This window comes from Mus pahari, chromosome 12, assembly GCF_900095145.1.
Source record: "Mus pahari chromosome 12, PAHARI_EIJ_v1.1, whole genome shotgun sequence".
Lineage (NCBI taxonomy): Eukaryota > Metazoa > Chordata > Mammalia > Rodentia > Muridae > Mus > Mus pahari.
The window spans coordinates 76,360,586-76,379,414 of NC_034601.1; the positions used below are offsets into that span (position 1 = coordinate 76,360,586).

At 42.1% G+C, this 18,829-nt stretch overlaps 1 protein-coding gene across 6 annotated transcripts in view; it reads right to left on the reverse strand.

Moving 5' to 3' along the window:
* Positions 1–18,829, reverse strand: part of App (amyloid beta precursor protein) — a 221,021-nt gene that overhangs the window by 66,454 nt on the left and 135,738 nt on the right. For 4 of the 6 annotated variants that reach the window (XM_021209340.2, XM_021209338.2, XM_021209336.2 and 1 more), the window contains 3 exons: positions 8,473–8,606; positions 3,388–3,462; positions 2,824–2,982 (listed from right to left, as the gene is read on the reverse strand). In XM_021209340.2, the coding sequence (XP_021064999.1) occupies positions 2,824–2,982; positions 3,388–3,462; positions 8,473–8,606 (368 nt within the window). Of the gene's footprint in view, positions 1–2,823; positions 2,983–3,387; positions 3,463–8,472; positions 8,607–18,179; positions 18,237–18,829 lie in introns of all 6 variants that reach the window. The other 2 variants (XM_021209334.2, XM_021209333.2) reach the window with 1 other exon arrangement.

An 18,829-nucleotide genomic window follows, 5' to 3' on the forward strand; every position in this document is an offset into this window, starting at 1 on the left:
TCTGGGTTCTTTCCAGCTTCTGGCTATTATAAATAAGGCTGCTATGAACATAGTGGAGCATGTGTCCTTATTACCAGTTGGAAGATCTTCTGGGTATATAAGAGGTATTGCTGGATCCTCCGGTCGTACTATGTCCAAATTTCTGAGGAACCGCCAGACTGATTTCCAGAGTGGTTGCACAAGCTTTGTGCACACATTCTTAACTCCCTGCTCTCTCAGGCAAACTCTGGTAACATTCACTTTTCATTTGTGTGCAATAAAATGTTTTCTAAATATCTAAATACTTGTAATTTCATAGTAAGTTTTCCACTTTAAAAGATGAAAGAAAAGCAGATATTAGCACCATAGAAATGGGCCACAGAGCATCCTGTGAAGAGGTGCCCAGAAGGAAGTGCCAGAGGGCAGCTCCTCTTGGGAGGGAACATGGGAAGGAATACATTTCGAGAAATGGGAAAGCTCCCAAGCTTTCCAACCTATTCCTTAATTTTCTGTTTGAATTAATTAAAACTAGGACCCATATGCCCCTGGCCACGTATTTCTCCACTGGTTTTGAGGAAGATCTGTCTATGAAGCTTGCCAAACATTCAGAATAAGATTTTAAACTGTTTTAAAATAGAAAAGAAAAAACCCTTTTACTTTTACCCTTGCGTTCAAATAGTCAGTGCACATTTAAGTCATATTTCTAATAACCTGCTCTGACTCTGTGGTTGTTATACGCAACATATCCAAACACAGTTCATAAATTGAATTACAAGATTTAATGAAAACTCTTGATTTATATCTTTTAAGGGAAACACACGCAGGCAATCAGGAAGAGAGAGTTTTCTAACTCCCTTCAAAATACAGAGCTAAGTGCAGTGGCTGAGTCAAAATTTAAATAACACTCAAGGTCGGTAACTTTATGCACAGGAGTCAGTGCCCCAAGACTCAGGGCTGTGCCTGAAAAATCCACCTAGCAGCTCTTGCCTGGAGGAATGACCCCCACAACTCTCCTCACCAAAGCATGCTCTCTAAAGTAAGAGTAACCCAGAACCTTGTCATCTGCAAAGAGACATAACCAGAATTTCACTAAGTACTGCCTGGGAAAGACAGAGATGGATCACAGAAAATAAAATGCGAATACAGACATCTTATTGTCAGAAGCTCTTTGTTCAGGAAGGAAGTGTGGTCCAGAGAAGAGACACTGCAGCAGGTGTCTGTCCTCGACCACTGGTGTCACCCTGAACCAGCCACCCCATCCTCCGAGATCACAGTGATGTCATCAGTACAAAAGAACCAGTGTCCTCTCCATACCCGGAGGAATGCCAGGCACTCCTTAACAGGAAAAGGACAATCAGTGCGGTGAGGGAAATCAGCACAAATGGGTGGAGTTCGGGTTCCCTTACATAATGTGGGCAAATCTCCACTTCTGGTCAAGATTTACCAAGAAGACCAAGATTTCACCCTCCTGCCAGAGAAAACGAATAGATGGACTAAAGAAGAGGAACAGCTTCTGCAGAGTAAGGACCATGGACCACAGAGGAAGAGGAGACACACAAGGTGAGGTCCTAAAACTGTCAGCAACCATGGTCCCTGAGCTTCTCTGACTGTACAAGGTAGGGCTCTCAAAGAGTGGACCCCAAGAAGGGAAGAGCATTGGAGACCCAGGTGGCTAGACTTTATAGGACCAGGTGCTCTATAAGAGATCTGCAGGTTTTCCTCCTGACTGACTGTAGCGGAGGACTCCTCGGTGCCTGCTGGTATAAGAAAGAAACAGAGGCTAGACGTAAAAGGTACCCAGAAGATTAGAGGTAATAGTGCCTGAAGTCCCACAGACAAAGGACTGCCTGGTTCTTGGCAATCCAATTCGAAACTCAGAGTTCATGGTAGACTATTAAGGATCCTGATTTAAAAATGGGAGTAACAAGCTACAGGAAGAGTCACTCCACCTAACAAATCTAAAAAGAGTGAAATGCGAAAGGGTGAAGCTGCTTCTAGGTAAACTAGCTAGATTTCAAATCAAAGTCTGAATATATTCATAGTTATACAAAAGTATCTAGCATCCAACAACATAAAGTTTATAGTGTATGATAGCTAATAAAAAATTATGCATGAAAATATCAGACATAATCTTAGGTATGAGATGAAGGGATGGCCATCATAAGAGACTAAGATGGAATTTCATCGTTTTACATCGATAATATAGCTACTGTAAAAAAGAGAAAAACCCCTAGCACAGCCAGATCAAACAAAAGATTATCTGTAGAGGTGATATGAATGGTCTGTTGAAAAGAGCAAGCATCATTAAAGTAGTACAACAAAAATCACTTCGACCGATAATTCTATACCCAGCCAAAATATCTTTTAAAACCAATAGTAAAGTTAAGGTGTTTTTCAGGCATGAATAAATCACCAGCTTATACACATTCTAACCCAAAGAATTCAAGTTTCATTTTACCTGCACTTGAAAACATAAAGGATGCCCAAGAAGAAAAATGATACATGGTAAATGTGAACAGAGACTATGAAAACTCATGACTACATTAGGCAAAAAGGTATGATGGTTTCTCATTATATAAAAAAGATTTTAAAAAATGGTGGCTTAAAGAAAAATAAGAATACAGCATGGAAATCAGTATAAAGGTAACTGCCAAAAGAGTTAGGAGAGGGATGGCCAAACTGGTCTATGACCACATGTCTTTAGGATACAATGTACTTAAGTCACATCTACAAATAAAGTGCTTATGGCATTTCTCCTAGCTTCTTCCCTGCCGCCTCCAGTCCCCACTGTCTAGACACCACCATTGATGCTGTGACCTGAAGTGACATCCCAATGCGACCTACCCTTGGGGGCACCGCCTGCAGTGCGGTGATGTAATTCTCCAGGGCCAGGCGGCGGCGGTCATTGAGCATGGCTTCAACTCTGGCCATGTGTGTCTCTACAAGCTGCTGTCTCTCATTGGCTGCTTCCTGTTCCAGAGATTCCACTTTTTCCTGGAAATGCTGATGTGAAAAATACATACAAACATATTTGTTTCTTAATGTAATGATTAGTGCAAAGATAGTCTCTGTCTGTTTGGATGAGGTAATTTGTAGACTAGGTTTAGTCCTAAATTCCTAATCTCACTTAAATTTTCCAAGGGACTGGAGGAGCTGAAAACTCCAGTCACTCAAAGGATGTATCATCAATGGAAAGAAGATTGCAAGTCATAGAATAAATTTGGGATGATTAATTCTGATTTTAAATAGTTGGGAGCAGATGTAAGGGAAGCAACTTATTGCTAAGACAAGGAGTGAGAATGAGTCAAGGTCATAAAAATATGAACAGGGGCTTCCAGCAGATGCCTGGAGGCCCTTGATGACTGAGAGCGGCATGTTCTGTCTGTGTAGGTGGGACCAGGGTGTTACCTGGATAACGGCCTTCTTGTCAGCTTTGGGCAAGTTCTTGGCTTGACGCTCTGCCTCTTCCCATTCTCTCATGACCTATGAAGAGGACATAAGACAAAATGAAAATCCTCCATTCTCCTTTCAAATACAGATTTAACACGGTGGCTTATATGACAGTATGTTTCCTATTAAAAACACATCACATGCCCATCCCAATGTGAATAATATTTATCCTACAAGAATATAAATAATTTATGTCAGCAGTATGGTGAATAAATGTCCACATGTATTGCAGCCTCCCAAAATAAGGTTGGTTCATCTTTCCATTTTCTTTGAGAAAGGTCTGAAAATCATCTTACTCGATGTGAGTAAACACTGATTACTCATGAAAGGCGTATGCCATCTGAGCAAAGTCTCCTGACAAGGAACTAAGACATTGATTTTAACCTTTTATGACATCAAATTAAAGCATTCCAAGTGGTGTGTTTCAGGTATGTGTATGTGCAAACCAGGAATACAATGCCAAGGTCTACTCCTTTGCACAAATGAAGAGTGGACTCTTCCTGTTCAGTAACCTAAGTCATGAATAGCTAGGGGATTACTCCAAATCCACCCAGAAATCCCCAGAAAGTGTATACATTATAATCCCCTGAATGTGGCAAAAGGTAAGACACTGGTTGAGGAAGCAAGCCAGCCTCTGTGTCATGACTCTTTCCTGTTCTTGATCTTCTCACTCACTGATCAGAACACAGTGTCTACTGCTGCGGACCGCAGAAGCAAGATGCAGGCTAACTCTTCATCACCCATGGTTGCCCTTGCCTTTTCTACTGTCTGGTCTGTGAAGTGGGTTTCCGTGTAAAGTAAGCTTAATGGAGGAAGATGAAGCAATACACCAAGTTGCTTACAGGGTAGGTACTTTTTAATCCATCTCCCGAAACTGCGGGAAAAACCAGGCTTATAGGGACATATCCAATCAGCACGTGAGTTCATTTATTTATTTATTTTTAAAAATTAGTTTCTTGAGAACAAGATACATGGAAAACGTACAAACTGTTCAAGGTACTTGAGTATTTCTATTAGCTAATAAAGGGCAGCGGTGGACGAAGAGATATTGAAGAGATGCTTTGCTTTATAGATAAGCCTGGGAAGAAAAATTTTTCAATTTCCTGTATGGAAGGGAACGTTCCCGAGTGGCGATGTTCTAACTAGAATTCCTCAGGCAAGACATCTCAAAATTAGTTTGAGATAGAAAGTAAATGTCTTAATGGGCTGTGAAAACTGATTCCCTGCATTATGTATCTTTGCTATCATCTCATCTTAGACATTCGGAACCTGAATCACCCTCTTGTAATTGTAGATCCATGAAATAATTAAGATTTACCTAGGTAATGTATTGAAAATACACATTACTATATAAATGAACTCAAACGTTGATTTTTCAGAATAATTTAGCAACATCTTCTACTCTCACACATCCATGCCCTGTAGTCAGAAGATTTACCTCTTAACCAGTGGCTTTTACTGGGGTACGCTGGAAATAGATAATATTACTGGGTTAACTGCTTTACAAAGTCTGTCTGATTTAATTGATGCCTGATTACAGCAGGCCCTGTAATCAGTAATCTAACTCTACAGACCAGTTTAAGAAAGCTATGAGAGTAATCAATGGACAAGGAATGATGATAAGGCTAGTAGCCTACTGGCTCAGTGTGCCCCTACTGAGTGGGACATCTATCTACAGGCGAGTTAAGGGTCAGTACCAGTAGCTGTCCCCAAGATGCCACTGAATATATTAAAAAACTCAGCATCAGGCAAGTTTTTGTTTTGAAGGTCTTCATTCTACATACACACTAAATGGACTAGATATGTAAGTAAGTTGGAGGAATGAGCTTGCTCGGCAGCCTGATAGGATGTAGGGTTGCTATGGAAACAAGTTCTGGAAATGTCAGGGACAGGGATTCAGTTAATTGATGTGGGGAGACTCACCCTAAATTTAAGAAGCACTGGGCTGTGGCTGGGGATTCTGGACTGGAGGCAAAGGAAAGAGAGGGCCATGCACTCTGCTGCCTGACTGCAGGTGCCATGTGACCTGCTGCCTCCAGCTCCTGCCTCACACCATGATTACTGTGTCCCTCTGGACCATACCCTGGAATTCTACATCCACACAAAGCCTTCCTCCCTTTCTGAGGTCGCTCTTATCAGGTTGCTTGGCATACCAAGAAGTCACTAATACAGTAAGGAAGCACATTTGGGTTTTGCGTGTGTGCTTATCTGCATCTGACACATGCCAGTCACAGTATAACCAAGATCTTCAGATCACTAGGCCATCAACAGCAATATAAATATAATCTTCCCTAACGCTCTGCCCCTGCAGCTGAAAGAGACGAGGTCCATTATCTTGTGTGCTAACCCAGAAAAATTAATTGAAAGCTACAACAAAAATCAAGTTGGAAGGCTCTGAATTTGAAAAACCTGAAGTCCTCTTGAATCTGAACTTCAGGGCTGCACTGTGGGTCCCTGTACAGCAGTTTTTCACTGCGTGCAGAGAGTCACCAATTCCATCAGGATTTACGGTTCTTCAGAGGCCTGGCTATGTCATGCAGAGAAAAGTGAGTCCCGAGAAGGAAGGAGCCCAGAGAGACTAGGTAGAGATTTAAGGGACAGACAAGTTCAAAGTCAAAAAGTTCCTGGAATTGAGCAGCAGTGACTATGGCGATAGACGGCAGCTAACACTGTAACACTGAGGTCTACCAGGTTCATTCTCTCCTCTAGGAATGACTACAGTTAAGCAGTCTCTGATCTGGGATGTGAAGATGGAGATGTCCCGGAAATCTATGAACTAAGTCCTGGATTAAACAGAAGCTCACCAGAGTTCTTATCTCCACAACATATCATGTTAGGAGTTAACATAGTACTTGAAATTAATTTCTTAATTACATAAAATTACTTTGGAGACAGTGAAAAAATATTTTAAAAAAATGATTCACGTGGATTTAAAGATGAAATATAAAGTTGGTATGCCTTATGTAATTTTGTATGATTTAAAAGGAATTAGAGTGTAGTAGAAACGTATGATATAGAAACCACCAATAAATAAACTATTATACAAATCTTTAGAATCAAATAAAAGGTTCGAGTAACCAACCACTTGCCCTGAGTCAAGCAAGAGGTGCAGCAGCGGATCTGCTGAGATTTGTGGGTGGAAAGAAGAAGAAAAGAAAGGCATTTCTAAAATAAGCCAATGTCAAGAGCAAAGTGAGCCCGGAGAGGGGAGGAGCCTGGAGAAGGGAGGAGCCAGAAGAGGGGAGGAGCCCAGAGAGGGGAGGAGCCGGAGAAGGGAGGAGCCCGGAGAAGGGAGGAGCCCGGAGAGGGAAGGAGCCCTGAGAGCCCAGAGAGGGGAGGAGCTTCCAGCTGCAGGGGAGCCAGGCCTGCAGGTAAAGGGGAGGCCAAGGCAAGGCTGGGGTCAGGGTGCCCTGGCAGGTGCTGGAAATGTCACAGGAGCACTCAGTTTTTATCACACTTCCTGTGGCCTTCTGCGCAATTATGTGCCCAGGGCTGTTTTTTTTTTGTTTTGTTTTGTTTTTTTGTTTTTTAAGGGTCACAGGGAAGCCTCTGAAAGCTTCAGAAAATGAGATCAGTTTTGAATTTAAAAAGTAGGTAATTGTAGTAATTCCCAATGAGTCTTTCCACACCTTCCTAAATGACTTTTTTTTTCTTTTCTTTTTTTTTTTTTTCCGAGACAGGGTTTCTCTGTGTAGCCCTGGCTGTCTTGGAACACACTCTGTAGAACAGGCTGGCCCCAATCTCAGAAATCTGCCTGTCTTTGCCTCCCAAGTGCTGGGATTAAAGGCTACCATTGCCTGGCCTAAATGACTTTTCTAATGAAAAAAAAAAAAATGTGAAAAGTTCCAGTTTTCCAGAGGATTGATTTTAGTTGCCTGTTCTATTCAGTTGGCTTTCTAGCTCAACGGGCTTTCAGGCTTTCCCCATGGAAAACTGGTAGGATGTGAGTGATAGTTCATGGGCAGGATGACTGTAGTCCTGTGTGGTTGCAAAATCTTTTTTCTCAGGGTTACAACTACAGAGTAGGGCCAAGTGTTATAGCTAGTCATCTTTGAAGAAATAGCAACCTTGTCCTGCTTTTTGAGATACATCATTAGTTCTGCTTAAAATAAGGGTTTTCTTGTTGTCTGGGACGCTGACAGCTCAGGAGATGAGTTCCATGGAGAAGACTCAAAGATTTCCAGGGACGCAGGGCCAGGGTCAGTCTCAAGCAGAGAACCGACGGGAGGACTGATGTGGAGCATGGACAGGAGGACTGAGCAACGCCTTAGAGCGCATTTAGGGGCAGGAGTAAAGACGTGAGGTAAGCCAGCTTAGGAATGGCTAGTTTGGTTGGCTCAGTTGGGCGGGTCTATGGCATGGGGAGATTTCACAAAGCAATAGTGCCTGTTGCAGGGTGGGAGCCTGAAACCCAGAGCCTGATAAAGAAGTTAGCTGGGATTTGGCCCAAGGGATAAGGCATAGCTAAAAGGTGTCAGTGTTCTTCCTCTAGTACCCCACACGTCCTGGGAAACAACTTATCTCATGGGACTGGACCTCTCCAGGCCGACTAGACAGGCTGCCTGTCTCCTGCCTCCACAGCCCTGGATTAAAACCAGAGGCCACAAGGTCTGGCTTTTTAACTGTGTGTTCCGGGAATCAAACTCAGATCCTCGAGCTTAGTGGGCAATAGGAAACAGTTTCCTGATTTAAACTACTCCTTTTTTTTATCCTTTAAGTAAATCTTACAATGCACATGTAAAGTACACAGCCTATCATGAGCCTCACACACAAGATAAAGTTTCCTACAATGTATCCATTAACAGCCCTCAACTCACCATCTTCACAGAATTCCTCTCTTTAGCAGAGAGGATTGGATCTGTGCTTCAAAATCCTCTTGTCCTTGCCTTTACTTGTCGTGACCGTGCACAGGGATAGAGGTGGGGGAAATCCTACAATCTGTGGCCTTGTAGCGAACATTTAAATTAAACTTTATGTCTACCCAGGCCAGCGCAGATTTCCCTCTAGAACAAAACCAACAGACGATGGAAGATCCCTCCCTACCTGGGACATTCTCTCTCGGTGCTTGGCTTCCAGCCTCTCTTTGGCTTTCTGGAAATGGGCATGCTCGTTCTCATCCCCGGGTGTCTCCAGGTACTTGTCGACGGCGTCAGGGGTGCTGGCTGCTGTCGTGGGAACTAGAAAGGAAGTGGGAGGCAAGTTGAGAAGAGACACAGGATGCCCAACCTTTGTAAGAAAGCCAGTCACTTCCCAGGACAGAGAAATCGTGTAAAGGAGCAGCACACAGTAGATGCCAATGCAGTCGAAAGAAGCACCCAGAGACATTTTACCACGGCAGGAGCATGATTCACTTCTGTAGTACGTAGCAAAGAAAAGCACATTTAGAAATGATAGCATTAAAAAGCCGGGCGTGGTGGCGCACGCCTTTAATCCCAGCATTCGGGAGGTAGAGTCAGGCGAATTTCTGAGTTCGAGGCCAGCCTGGTCTACAGAGTTCCAGGACAGCCAGGGCTACACAGAGAAACCCTGTCTCGAAAAAAACCAAAAAAAAAAAAAAAAAAAAAAAAAGCCTTGCCCAGACAGACATTCCTCCAGCAATCACTGCTTAATATGGCTGTGTTTCATCAAATCCTTACACTCTGCTTGGCTATTTTTGTAATCTGGAAAATAGCTAAGGGTTCACCAGCATCATACATTATAAGTCCCGCAGACACCAACGGAATCTGAGAAGAAGGCTATTGCAAAATTGAGGCATCTCAGCGAAATGGGAATTCTGTGCATTGTGTTTCCGACAGCTTAATTACAACGCTACTTTTCATGAGAGAGCTCGAACACCACAGGAAGACATATAAACATCAACAAGTGCAGTTTAGAAACCACACAAGGACATTCAGCCTTCACACACTCGGCTACAATCTGTAATTCATCATACGGTTCATCAAATAGACAGTGATTTCTATTTTGAATTCGATACCACTAGGCAGGATCTCAATTGCCACATTCACTGTGATGTTATGTGGCAACAGGGATACTCCTAAAACCGAAGGCTGAGCTATAAAACAAAAATATTCTAACTTATATATGAGTAGTGATTTGCAAGAACTGGAAGTATTTAAGCGAGTCAAGAAAGATAGAGAGGAAAGAGAGTTTTTAACAGGAACACGGCTTCCCTCTTAGCAGGAAATGATACCATCATCCTCAAATAACTTTAAAAATAACAAGCACTGTTTCAAATATTCTTTTCACACGTCTCATCAAATTCTTGGAGTAAAGAGGCTTGGGATGCAATATCCCCAATGGCAACGGGATGAGAAATCACAGCTAAGTTGCATGAAGATAGTATGTTGTCTATATATTTAAGAAAATGACCAGCATTAGAATCAAAGGTTTGACCAAGTTAACAGAAACCAGAGTTCATTTGAAAAACATGAGAGGCATGCATTCTTATTTCTTTCCTTTTTCTGTGGTCACTGGTTAATCATTACTTTTTAAAAATCTAACAGCAGCCAAGATGTCTACCCAGGTGTGGCGTTTGGGCAGAAGGAGGGAGGCAAAGTTTTATTCCTGGAACCTCAAAGAACTGTCCTCATCTAACTGATTAAAAAAGGGGAACACTTGCCCAATGGGGAGAAGGAAGGAAGGTTCACTCAGGACTCGGAAATTAGGCCCAGCTAGGTGTGAACAATGTTTTTATACCAGCTGGTACCCAGGGCAAGTGACCCGAGCACTCTGCATCCCAGAATTTCTATCCAGTAGTGATAACATGCCTTGCATCCTACAATTAAGTGTTAGTCACACAGGGTAGCTCCATGCACACTGGGGCCTTTATTGCCTGACATTATGTCCTACAGAAATCTTTTATGCTAACCTTGGGGAGCATCAGATACATTTACTTCTAATTCACTGAAAATAAATTAGAACACAGGACTATGCAATGTCATCTACAGGAAAAGAAACACATTTTCCAGAAAACAAACAAACAAACAAACAAATTAAACCCAGAAAAATTAGACTTATATATAGTCCACATAGAACATGGAAGTAAATAAAATATATGGTTTCTTATCCTGACTGACTGAAAAATGATCTGCAATTTAAACACTGTAACAGAAAAGATACCAAAGACAAATATATTTGCTTTGCAAAACCTCAAGCAAATCAATACACACATGTTTCCTAACCACCTTATCAAAACTTGCTTCCCAGCTGGTCGTGATGGAGCAAGCTTTTAATCCCAGCACTTGGGAGGCAGAGGCAGGTGGATTTCTGAGTTCGAGGCCAGCCTGGTCTACTGAGTGAGTTCCAGGACAGCCAGGGCTACACAGAGAAACCCTGTCTCAAAAAACAAGAAACCAAAACCAACCAACCAACCAACCAACCAACCAAACAAACAAACCTTGCTTCCCATGGACCTAACCATCTTTTCCCTCTCACTGGTAGAGTGAAAATGAGAGGCTACAGTAAACACTAGTAAATAGAATAGCAACAGGTGGAGGTGAGCAGGCAAACTGCGCTTTCTGTTCCATACAGTGGGAATGCACCTGCACAGACAGCATCTGCTGTAAGTACTATCCGAGTATGGTTCCCCTTAGCAAAGCCTGCCTTGACTGGTCTAAATTAAAATGTAGGCCTGCAAAAATAAGAATAAAATAATAAGCAGGATATGAGCAAGTGGGGTATGTTTACCAGTATCAAATAGACTTCTTACAGGAACATGGAAATCAACACATGACGTTATTACCATTTATTCTGTTTCATCAAGGTATGTCGCTATGCTAGTTAATTTCATGTGCCAATTTGAATGAGCTACAGGATGCCAGAGTCAATTGTCACTTTGTTGTATGCGTGTAAGGTCGTTTCTGTATAAGATTGGCGGTTGGATCTGTAGGGTAAGATCCCTTCAGGCGCTTCTTTGCCCATGGACTGGGAACATACAGATTTCCATGGCTTGGAGTCAATCATGTACTTACCAGTAACCACAAACATCACAGAAGTAAATTCTGCAGAGTAGGATTCTTTATGTAAATGTATATGTACGTGTGTATGCACATGCACCACACACACCTTCTGCAGTCTCCCTCTTCTGCTGGTCACATACATGAAGGGAAGGGATGTGGGTGTGTCCTTTTCCTCATAATAAACTACATTACCTAAACCCCAGGAATCTGAATATTATCAGAGTAAGTTTCATGTGAGAGAGTCCACTTCACTTTTAATAACGCTGATTCACCAATGCTGGTCACAGTGCCCACTGTACATTCTTAGGTCTTCTTAAGATCCACTGGAAGTCTATTTCCTGGCTGGTGGGGAGCAGGCTTACTCCCGATTTCTGAGTCATCATGGTGCATGGTCTCTCACAGAAAACACCATCCTGAGAACACGACGCCATTTCTGTAGTTGCTGCCCCCTGGGAAAGGCCTCACTATGTGAGGAACTTACTTTGAAACAAAGTGAAACCCAGTGAGGTTCCTGGAAGTGACTGAAATCACTATGCAGCTCAGAGGGTTCCTGGAGAGAAATGGACGAGCTGGACTATTCATACACCCATTTCCCTCGCTGTGATTCCAGCTCCCCATAGGTTAACTGTCCCTGGGTATGTGCGTAGGCGGGTGGTTCCAGGGTTCCCTAGAGAGAGCTAACTCAAGTTTGCCCACCTCCCTTTGGAATATTTGTGTATAGTTTGGAGTATCTAATGCCTACACTGTCCTTTTTCAGACTGTTTATATTACTGAAGATAACGCAAACATTAAAGGGAGTGGTTTTCTTCCTGCATTGTTTGAGGAACGAGAAAGAAGTTTGTATATACTCAGTGCAGAGGTATTTATTTTTGACTCATGGTTGGTTGAATGCATAGATAAGGAAGCTATATAGACTAAGGACTGACTGGACGCCAGTTCATCCTCTGACAAGATATTAGGAAAAAAAAAAAAACTACAGTTTTCATATCCATTTGACTCCTCAATTTGCAAGGTGACACCATTTCTTTTAATATTAGTTTTACATTTACTTATTTTGTTTTGTGTATGCTGGGGGTGTGTGTGTGTCTGTGGGGTCAGGTGTAATGACCTTGACCATCTAAACTACAACACAAGGGAGCGATTCTTAGACAAAACTCCCCACGGATAGCATCTATTTGATATATTCTTTTCCCCGGCAGAATGCAGCTTATCTATACAACACTGGCAAGCAAAGATAACAGTGAAGACTTATGCAACTCACTGCCTTATCGTTGAAAATTCTATTTGATTGAGAGCTAGTAATGCTGTCCCTTGAAATGGCTATGAGTTATGGGATATGGCATCTCGAGTAATTTATGTATGAGTGAACTATAAACCTGTAAAGAGGATTTTATGGGAAAATTTAATCTCCACGTGACAAGGCTTTCAAACTGCCATCTCCACTTAAAACATTTTTTTTTTTTGATAAAGTTTCCTTCATCTCTCTAATTTCAAGGTAGCTAAAACTCTTAGTGCATTCCACTCAAAACCTAAATATCGACCATCCCTACCAAGTTTGAGTTGGATGAGCCATTCAGAACAGGAAAACAGAAGCGAGTGATCTTTCAACAGCATACTAGATTTTAAAGAGGAGCGAAGGCTCTTTGCCCACGTGTTCTTGAGCCTCTCTCCTTTTACGTCCAGTTCGATCACAGTTGCTGGAGAACACTATGAATGTACTACATGGACAGAAGGTAATAAAAATGTAATCTACGCTCTGTTTTCTCTTCACCGGTCAAGCTACATTTCTTTTTTATGTCTATGTACTTGTACTGACATGGGAAATTTTTTATCAGATATGTGAAATGAATGTACAAGAATGAATGCTAGCATAATTTTTATTCAGAGCTACATTCCCTGCACTTAAATGCTATCTTTAGTCTGAATACGAACAACCACCAGGCAGAAAGACATAAAATAAGAGTAATAGTAACTGGAAATCAGAATTGCTTAGCCATAGGGTATTGTTCCTTGTTAGTTTGCTGGAAGCTTCCATGACTTCATTACCAGTGGTTCACAAAGACATGAACAGTCATAACTACTCAATATTTAACAGATGAGTTCAGAATGCCAGTCTTCACTACCAGTCGCATCACAGAAATTCTGATAGTGAACGCTGATGGACCCTTAACTTCTTAAAGCCTTAAGGATAAAACAAATTTAAATTTACCCCAGCCTTCCAGAGCAACCTTTCCCAATTCACTCATATGCTGAGATTTAGTCCTACCTACCACATCTCTTATCCTGTAAGTAAATTACTGAATGTGGCCTGCTTACATTATCCTGCTGAGTCTCTCAAAAGGCATAGTGGTAGCATCGCCATACTCTGGGCTAATAAAAGTAACCTTTGTATTAAAGCAGACATGTATCTGCTGGCTGCTTTTCATTTTATGTATGTGTGTGCACAGGCTAGAAACCAGTGTAAGGTGCCTTCCTCAGCCACTCCCTATTTTATTTACCTGTTTTGTTTTTTTTTAAAGGATTTATTTACTATTATATCTAATTACACTGTAGCTGTCTTCAGATGCACCAGAAGAGGGCATCAGATCTCTTTATGGGTGGTTGTGAGCCACCATGTGGTTGCTGGGATTTGAACTCAGGACCTCTGGAAGAGCAGTCAGTGCTCTTAACCGCTGAGCCATCTTTCCAGCCCTGTTTGTTTGTTTTAAAAGCAGGTCTTTCACTAAACTTGGAACGAGCCCATTGGCTAGTCTGGGCTTCATGTTCTACCCTAGCCCTAGGGTTCCAGACTCGTCCTGCATTGCAGTCCCTGCATTCGAATGCTGGGGATTCAAACTCAGGTCCTCATGCTTACATAGCAGGCACGTCACCAACAGAGCCCTCTTCTCGGACCGCTAGCTGCATGGCGATCACACAGTCATGCCCACCTACTTATTTACTGTCTGTGGTTGCAGCAGTGTGTAGATAGGATAGTGACTGTACTGCCTGACAGAAAAGCATGGCCAATCCCTTTAATAAAAGGATGCACTTCCATGCCTTTATCAAGTAGCTAATGGAAGGAGTACATATCTGTGCAGGATTATTTAAACAACAACAATAATAATTGCTATTATTATTATTATTTTGAAATAGGGTCCCATTATATAGCTCTGACTAGCCTGAAGAAACTCTGGAGCCCAGCTTGGCCTCAGACTTGCAGAGATCCAGAGCTTCTTCCTCTTGACTTCTGGGATTAAAGAAGTGTGCCTGCCATGCCTAGCCTAAGAATTGTTGTTAATATAATTTGGTAGTCTAAGAGAAGAGCATAGTAGTTACAACTCTCAGTCAGGTCAGGGGTGAAGAGAATACTAGACTGAAACAGAGGTACATCTGGGTACCATGGTATACTGCATCATGGTGGAAAAGTGGGAGCGCCTGGTAAATCCCTGGAGCCCACAGGCCTGAGGTGATTTCTGTACCCTGCTTTCTGCACAAACTTAGCAAACTCTGGAGAACTGATAGTTTTCATAGGTAGATAATGGTGAATAGGTGGCAGGGATCTGGAACACCACTAAACATTTGTATGTGCAGAATGAATTACCTGAAACAAAGCGACAAGTCGCAAACCCTTGTTCCAAGGTTTACAACTCAACAGAACCAGAAATGGGTCAACCTATGGGGCAAATTCCCCAGTCAATCAGCTGATTAAAAATTGGTGTAACAGGGACTGAGAGAAGGCTCAGCTGCGCTCCCTCACAGAGGTTTTGGGCTGGATTCCCAGGAGCATGCGGTGGCTCACAACCATCTTTACTGGGATCTGATGCTCTCTTCTAGCCTGCAGGCATAAATGCAGATGGAGCACTTACATACATAAAATAAATAAATAGCTCTTGCCCTCTTCATCTCTTGTCTTCTTGTTCCCTCTCTGTCCCCTCACCCCTTCCCTTCCTTTCTCCACATGCTCTTGACTGGCCTCCACTCTTCTATTTCTCTACTCTTTCTGCCTTTCTCTGCCTCTACTATCCTCTTGATTCCCTCCCCATGCCCTGAATAAACTCTATTCTATACTAAAATAATAATAATAATAATAATAATAATAATAATAAAATAAATCAGAAAAAAAGTGGTGTAATGTTCTTTGTCTTCATCATGGAGTTTGTCTGTCTGCTTTCGAAATGCGGTCTGATGGAGACAGCACAGGGATAGGCAATGCTCTCCTCATCTTCGAAATATAAGCTGGTCACATATTTACATAATAACTTTACTATTTTACAAGCACTGCATTGCAGGGCCTGGAGGTGAGGCCTGTGTATTAACTCAAATAGATGCCGAACTGACGTCAGAAGCTGCTGAGACACACACAGGAGGTTCTTCACCTCAGATGGAAAGGCTTTTCAAAGAGATGGGAACCCATGGTTATGAGTAAGACCACGCCTCAGTCTCGTACGTTCCGCTGACCCTGTGGTGCAGAGGCCTCTGGGAGAGCAGTCACAACGAATAAGTGTCCTGAAAATAGTGGTGCTTTTCAGTGTTGGCTTTTATGGGGGAGAAGTTAAAATCTAGCAGTGCCTGGTTAGAGCATTAAGTCTTGTCAGGAAATGATTCATGATGCCGTCCCAGTGCACAGTTCTCTGTATGCGTCATCTTAAAGCAGTTCAGTGGAAGGGCTTTTTCTAGCTTACTTAGCATTTATTCTCCCACTAGCAGCGCTTCAGACAGAGCATCTGTAGAACCAATCACCTCAGAGCAAAGAGATGCCATTCAATTAACTCTAAGTGGGTGAAGAAGCCATGCATAAACCTGAGTTTTCCAATGGAACAGGCTGCCGGTTCCTCCTCTCATTCTGCACACATTTCCTCAGAATTGAGGCTGCGATCTGCATTTGACCTCCAGGTGACCATGACTTTTTCAATTCAAATGTGTGGCTTAGCTATAAATAAGGCAGCATAACCACACAGCTATAAATAACTAGAAATTATATGCTTTCTCCTGTATGTTGGTACTGGCACTGTAAAACCCTTCACTTGTCATGATTGAATAGTCTCTGTAGGGAGACAAGAAATAAAACTGACAAAATTCACCTCATCCTCCCAGGATGGAAGGATGTCAGGGTCTGCACCAAACTGCAGGTGGGAGAAGAAAGGGGAGGACCTCCAGGATCTGTCTGGAAAACGTTATGTATATTTTATAAAAGTAAATTATCAAATAATGTTTACTTCTAGTCAATGAAGAAGAGTGAAAACCGACAGCCTTTTATATACTGAAAGGAAATAGAATGGAAGAGAACCAATCACCATAGGTTTCAAGACAGGATGAGAGATGCCTTGTTGGGGAGGCACGTTAGCATTTTCCAGCTTTGTGTGGTTTCTTATATTTTTTGAAAACATGCTTTCTGAACCTTGGAAACTGTCTAACCTAGAAAACGTCAGGACCCAATGTGGAGCCATTGGGTGTGGAGCCCAGCCAGAGTGCCCTTAGGTTTCAGACATGGCCCTCTTGTGTTTGATGCCTGCAGACAATGCACGGAGAGCATTAGGCCTCGGATTTTCTCATAGGCACAAAAGATGCAAGGAAAAGGTACACACCTGTGCCAGAAGGAGATCTGCGGTCCTTAAGAACCCTGGGAACAACGCGACACACATGCAAATGATGTTTTCCTAGTCCTTGGGTGTGATGGTCGGAGACTTTCCCTAGTCCTCTACCACCCACTCGCCAGACTTAAGGTTTTAGGGGAACAATTTCACAATAACAGGAGATGGGCTTATTGTGTCAATAAAAAAAAAAAAACACATCTTTCAAATATTATCCCATTGTTTGAATTAACAGTAATATCTTACGGAGGCTCCTGAGCAATAATGGTATAGGATGATGTAATCATCTACACTATATATATATATATATATATATATATATATATATATATATTTAAATCTTTTTTTTTTTAAATCAGTTTTGAGGTTAGGATCCCCCCACCCCCTCCAGGATAATAGTGGCAAAGGCGAATTTTAATTATCTCATTTCTGACTGAAATTGGGTTTCCTCTTCAAGCTTCAGTAAGTACCAACAATCTAGACCATCCCCAGAGAGGAGGAATCCATTTCTAAATACAGACTGAATTTTAAAAGCGAATATGGATGTGTTAGATATGACATTTGAAAATGAAATTAGACTGACTGGGCAGCCAGAAAGCAAGACATTGTTAAGACCAAGAGTAGATGGCTGAATCAACGTCTTTTATAGGAAATTCCATTAAGTTCCTTAAGTAGAAGGCCTGATAGCACACCAACCAGTGTGCATTCTGGGAGGGGAAGGAAGGGAAGTCCTGAAATTTATGTAGGTGACCTTTCGCCTCTCAATGCTGCACAGTTATCATTTAATGCAGGAACCTTGAAATGTGCACACAAAACTGTCTTGGATAGACAATATTAAATTTTTAGAGAGGGGGTTACCTATATTATCAAATATGATTTCATTAAATTATGGCATGTTGACAGCTTTTGGGGAATTAAAAAGAAAAGTTCTGCCAAATCAAGAAATACTCTACGTGTGGTATTTCACAGAACGACACCAATCGGAAAGGAATTTGATCAGAAGTGTAAATGGTTTAAGTGGATGCTCTCTGCCCATCATCTGAAGTTGCCTAGTAAAACCGGATGAAATGACACGGAAGACAATGGGAAAACAGTATCCATCAAAAGGTACCTGGTCAAGAATCACAAAACCCATGCCACGCAGATGATGCAAGGGAAGGTTACATCCAGCCATGCAACACAGTCTTCCCCTCGCCCCTCCCCCAAGTCAATGACAACATACGTTTATCAGGCTCTTGGGGAAGAGGTTCACTGGTAGTCTTGAGTAAACTTTGCGTTGCTATGGAGAAAACGAGAGAACATAACTAAAAACAAAACGAAACAAACAAACAAACAAAAAAAAACCCCAACAACAGAAACATGGGAATGATGGCAGAAACACACCCACAGGACTCAAAATCAATCAAACAAAATTGAAATCATGAAACTAAAATTAAAGCCTAAACAAAGAACCAAGAAAATACAGGTGAGATTTGTTACTGGTAAAGATCAGCAATGGGGAATTGCCAGTTCTGCTGCTGACAGGACACTGGAAAATCCGCAGGAGGACTTAGGGGTCTCTTCTCCCTCATTAGCACCAGTGACCCTCAGTTCTCTCAGCACCTTCCACAGCAGTAGCTCCTCGTATGTCACTTGCTCATGGGGACACTTCTGAGGCCTGGCTCAGATATGTGATGAAGCTTCCATTCTTCACTATCCACCTGTCTAACCGACCTTCAACCCCATTCTTCCCTTTCCTTCTTTTAAAAGTTGTATTACTGTGCGTAGTGTATATGTTTGTAATGTCTATGTGTACAAGTTTACACACTCATGTGTATGGAGACCAGATGAATCTTCTCCAACCATTGCTTGCCATAGTGTTTGAGACAGTTT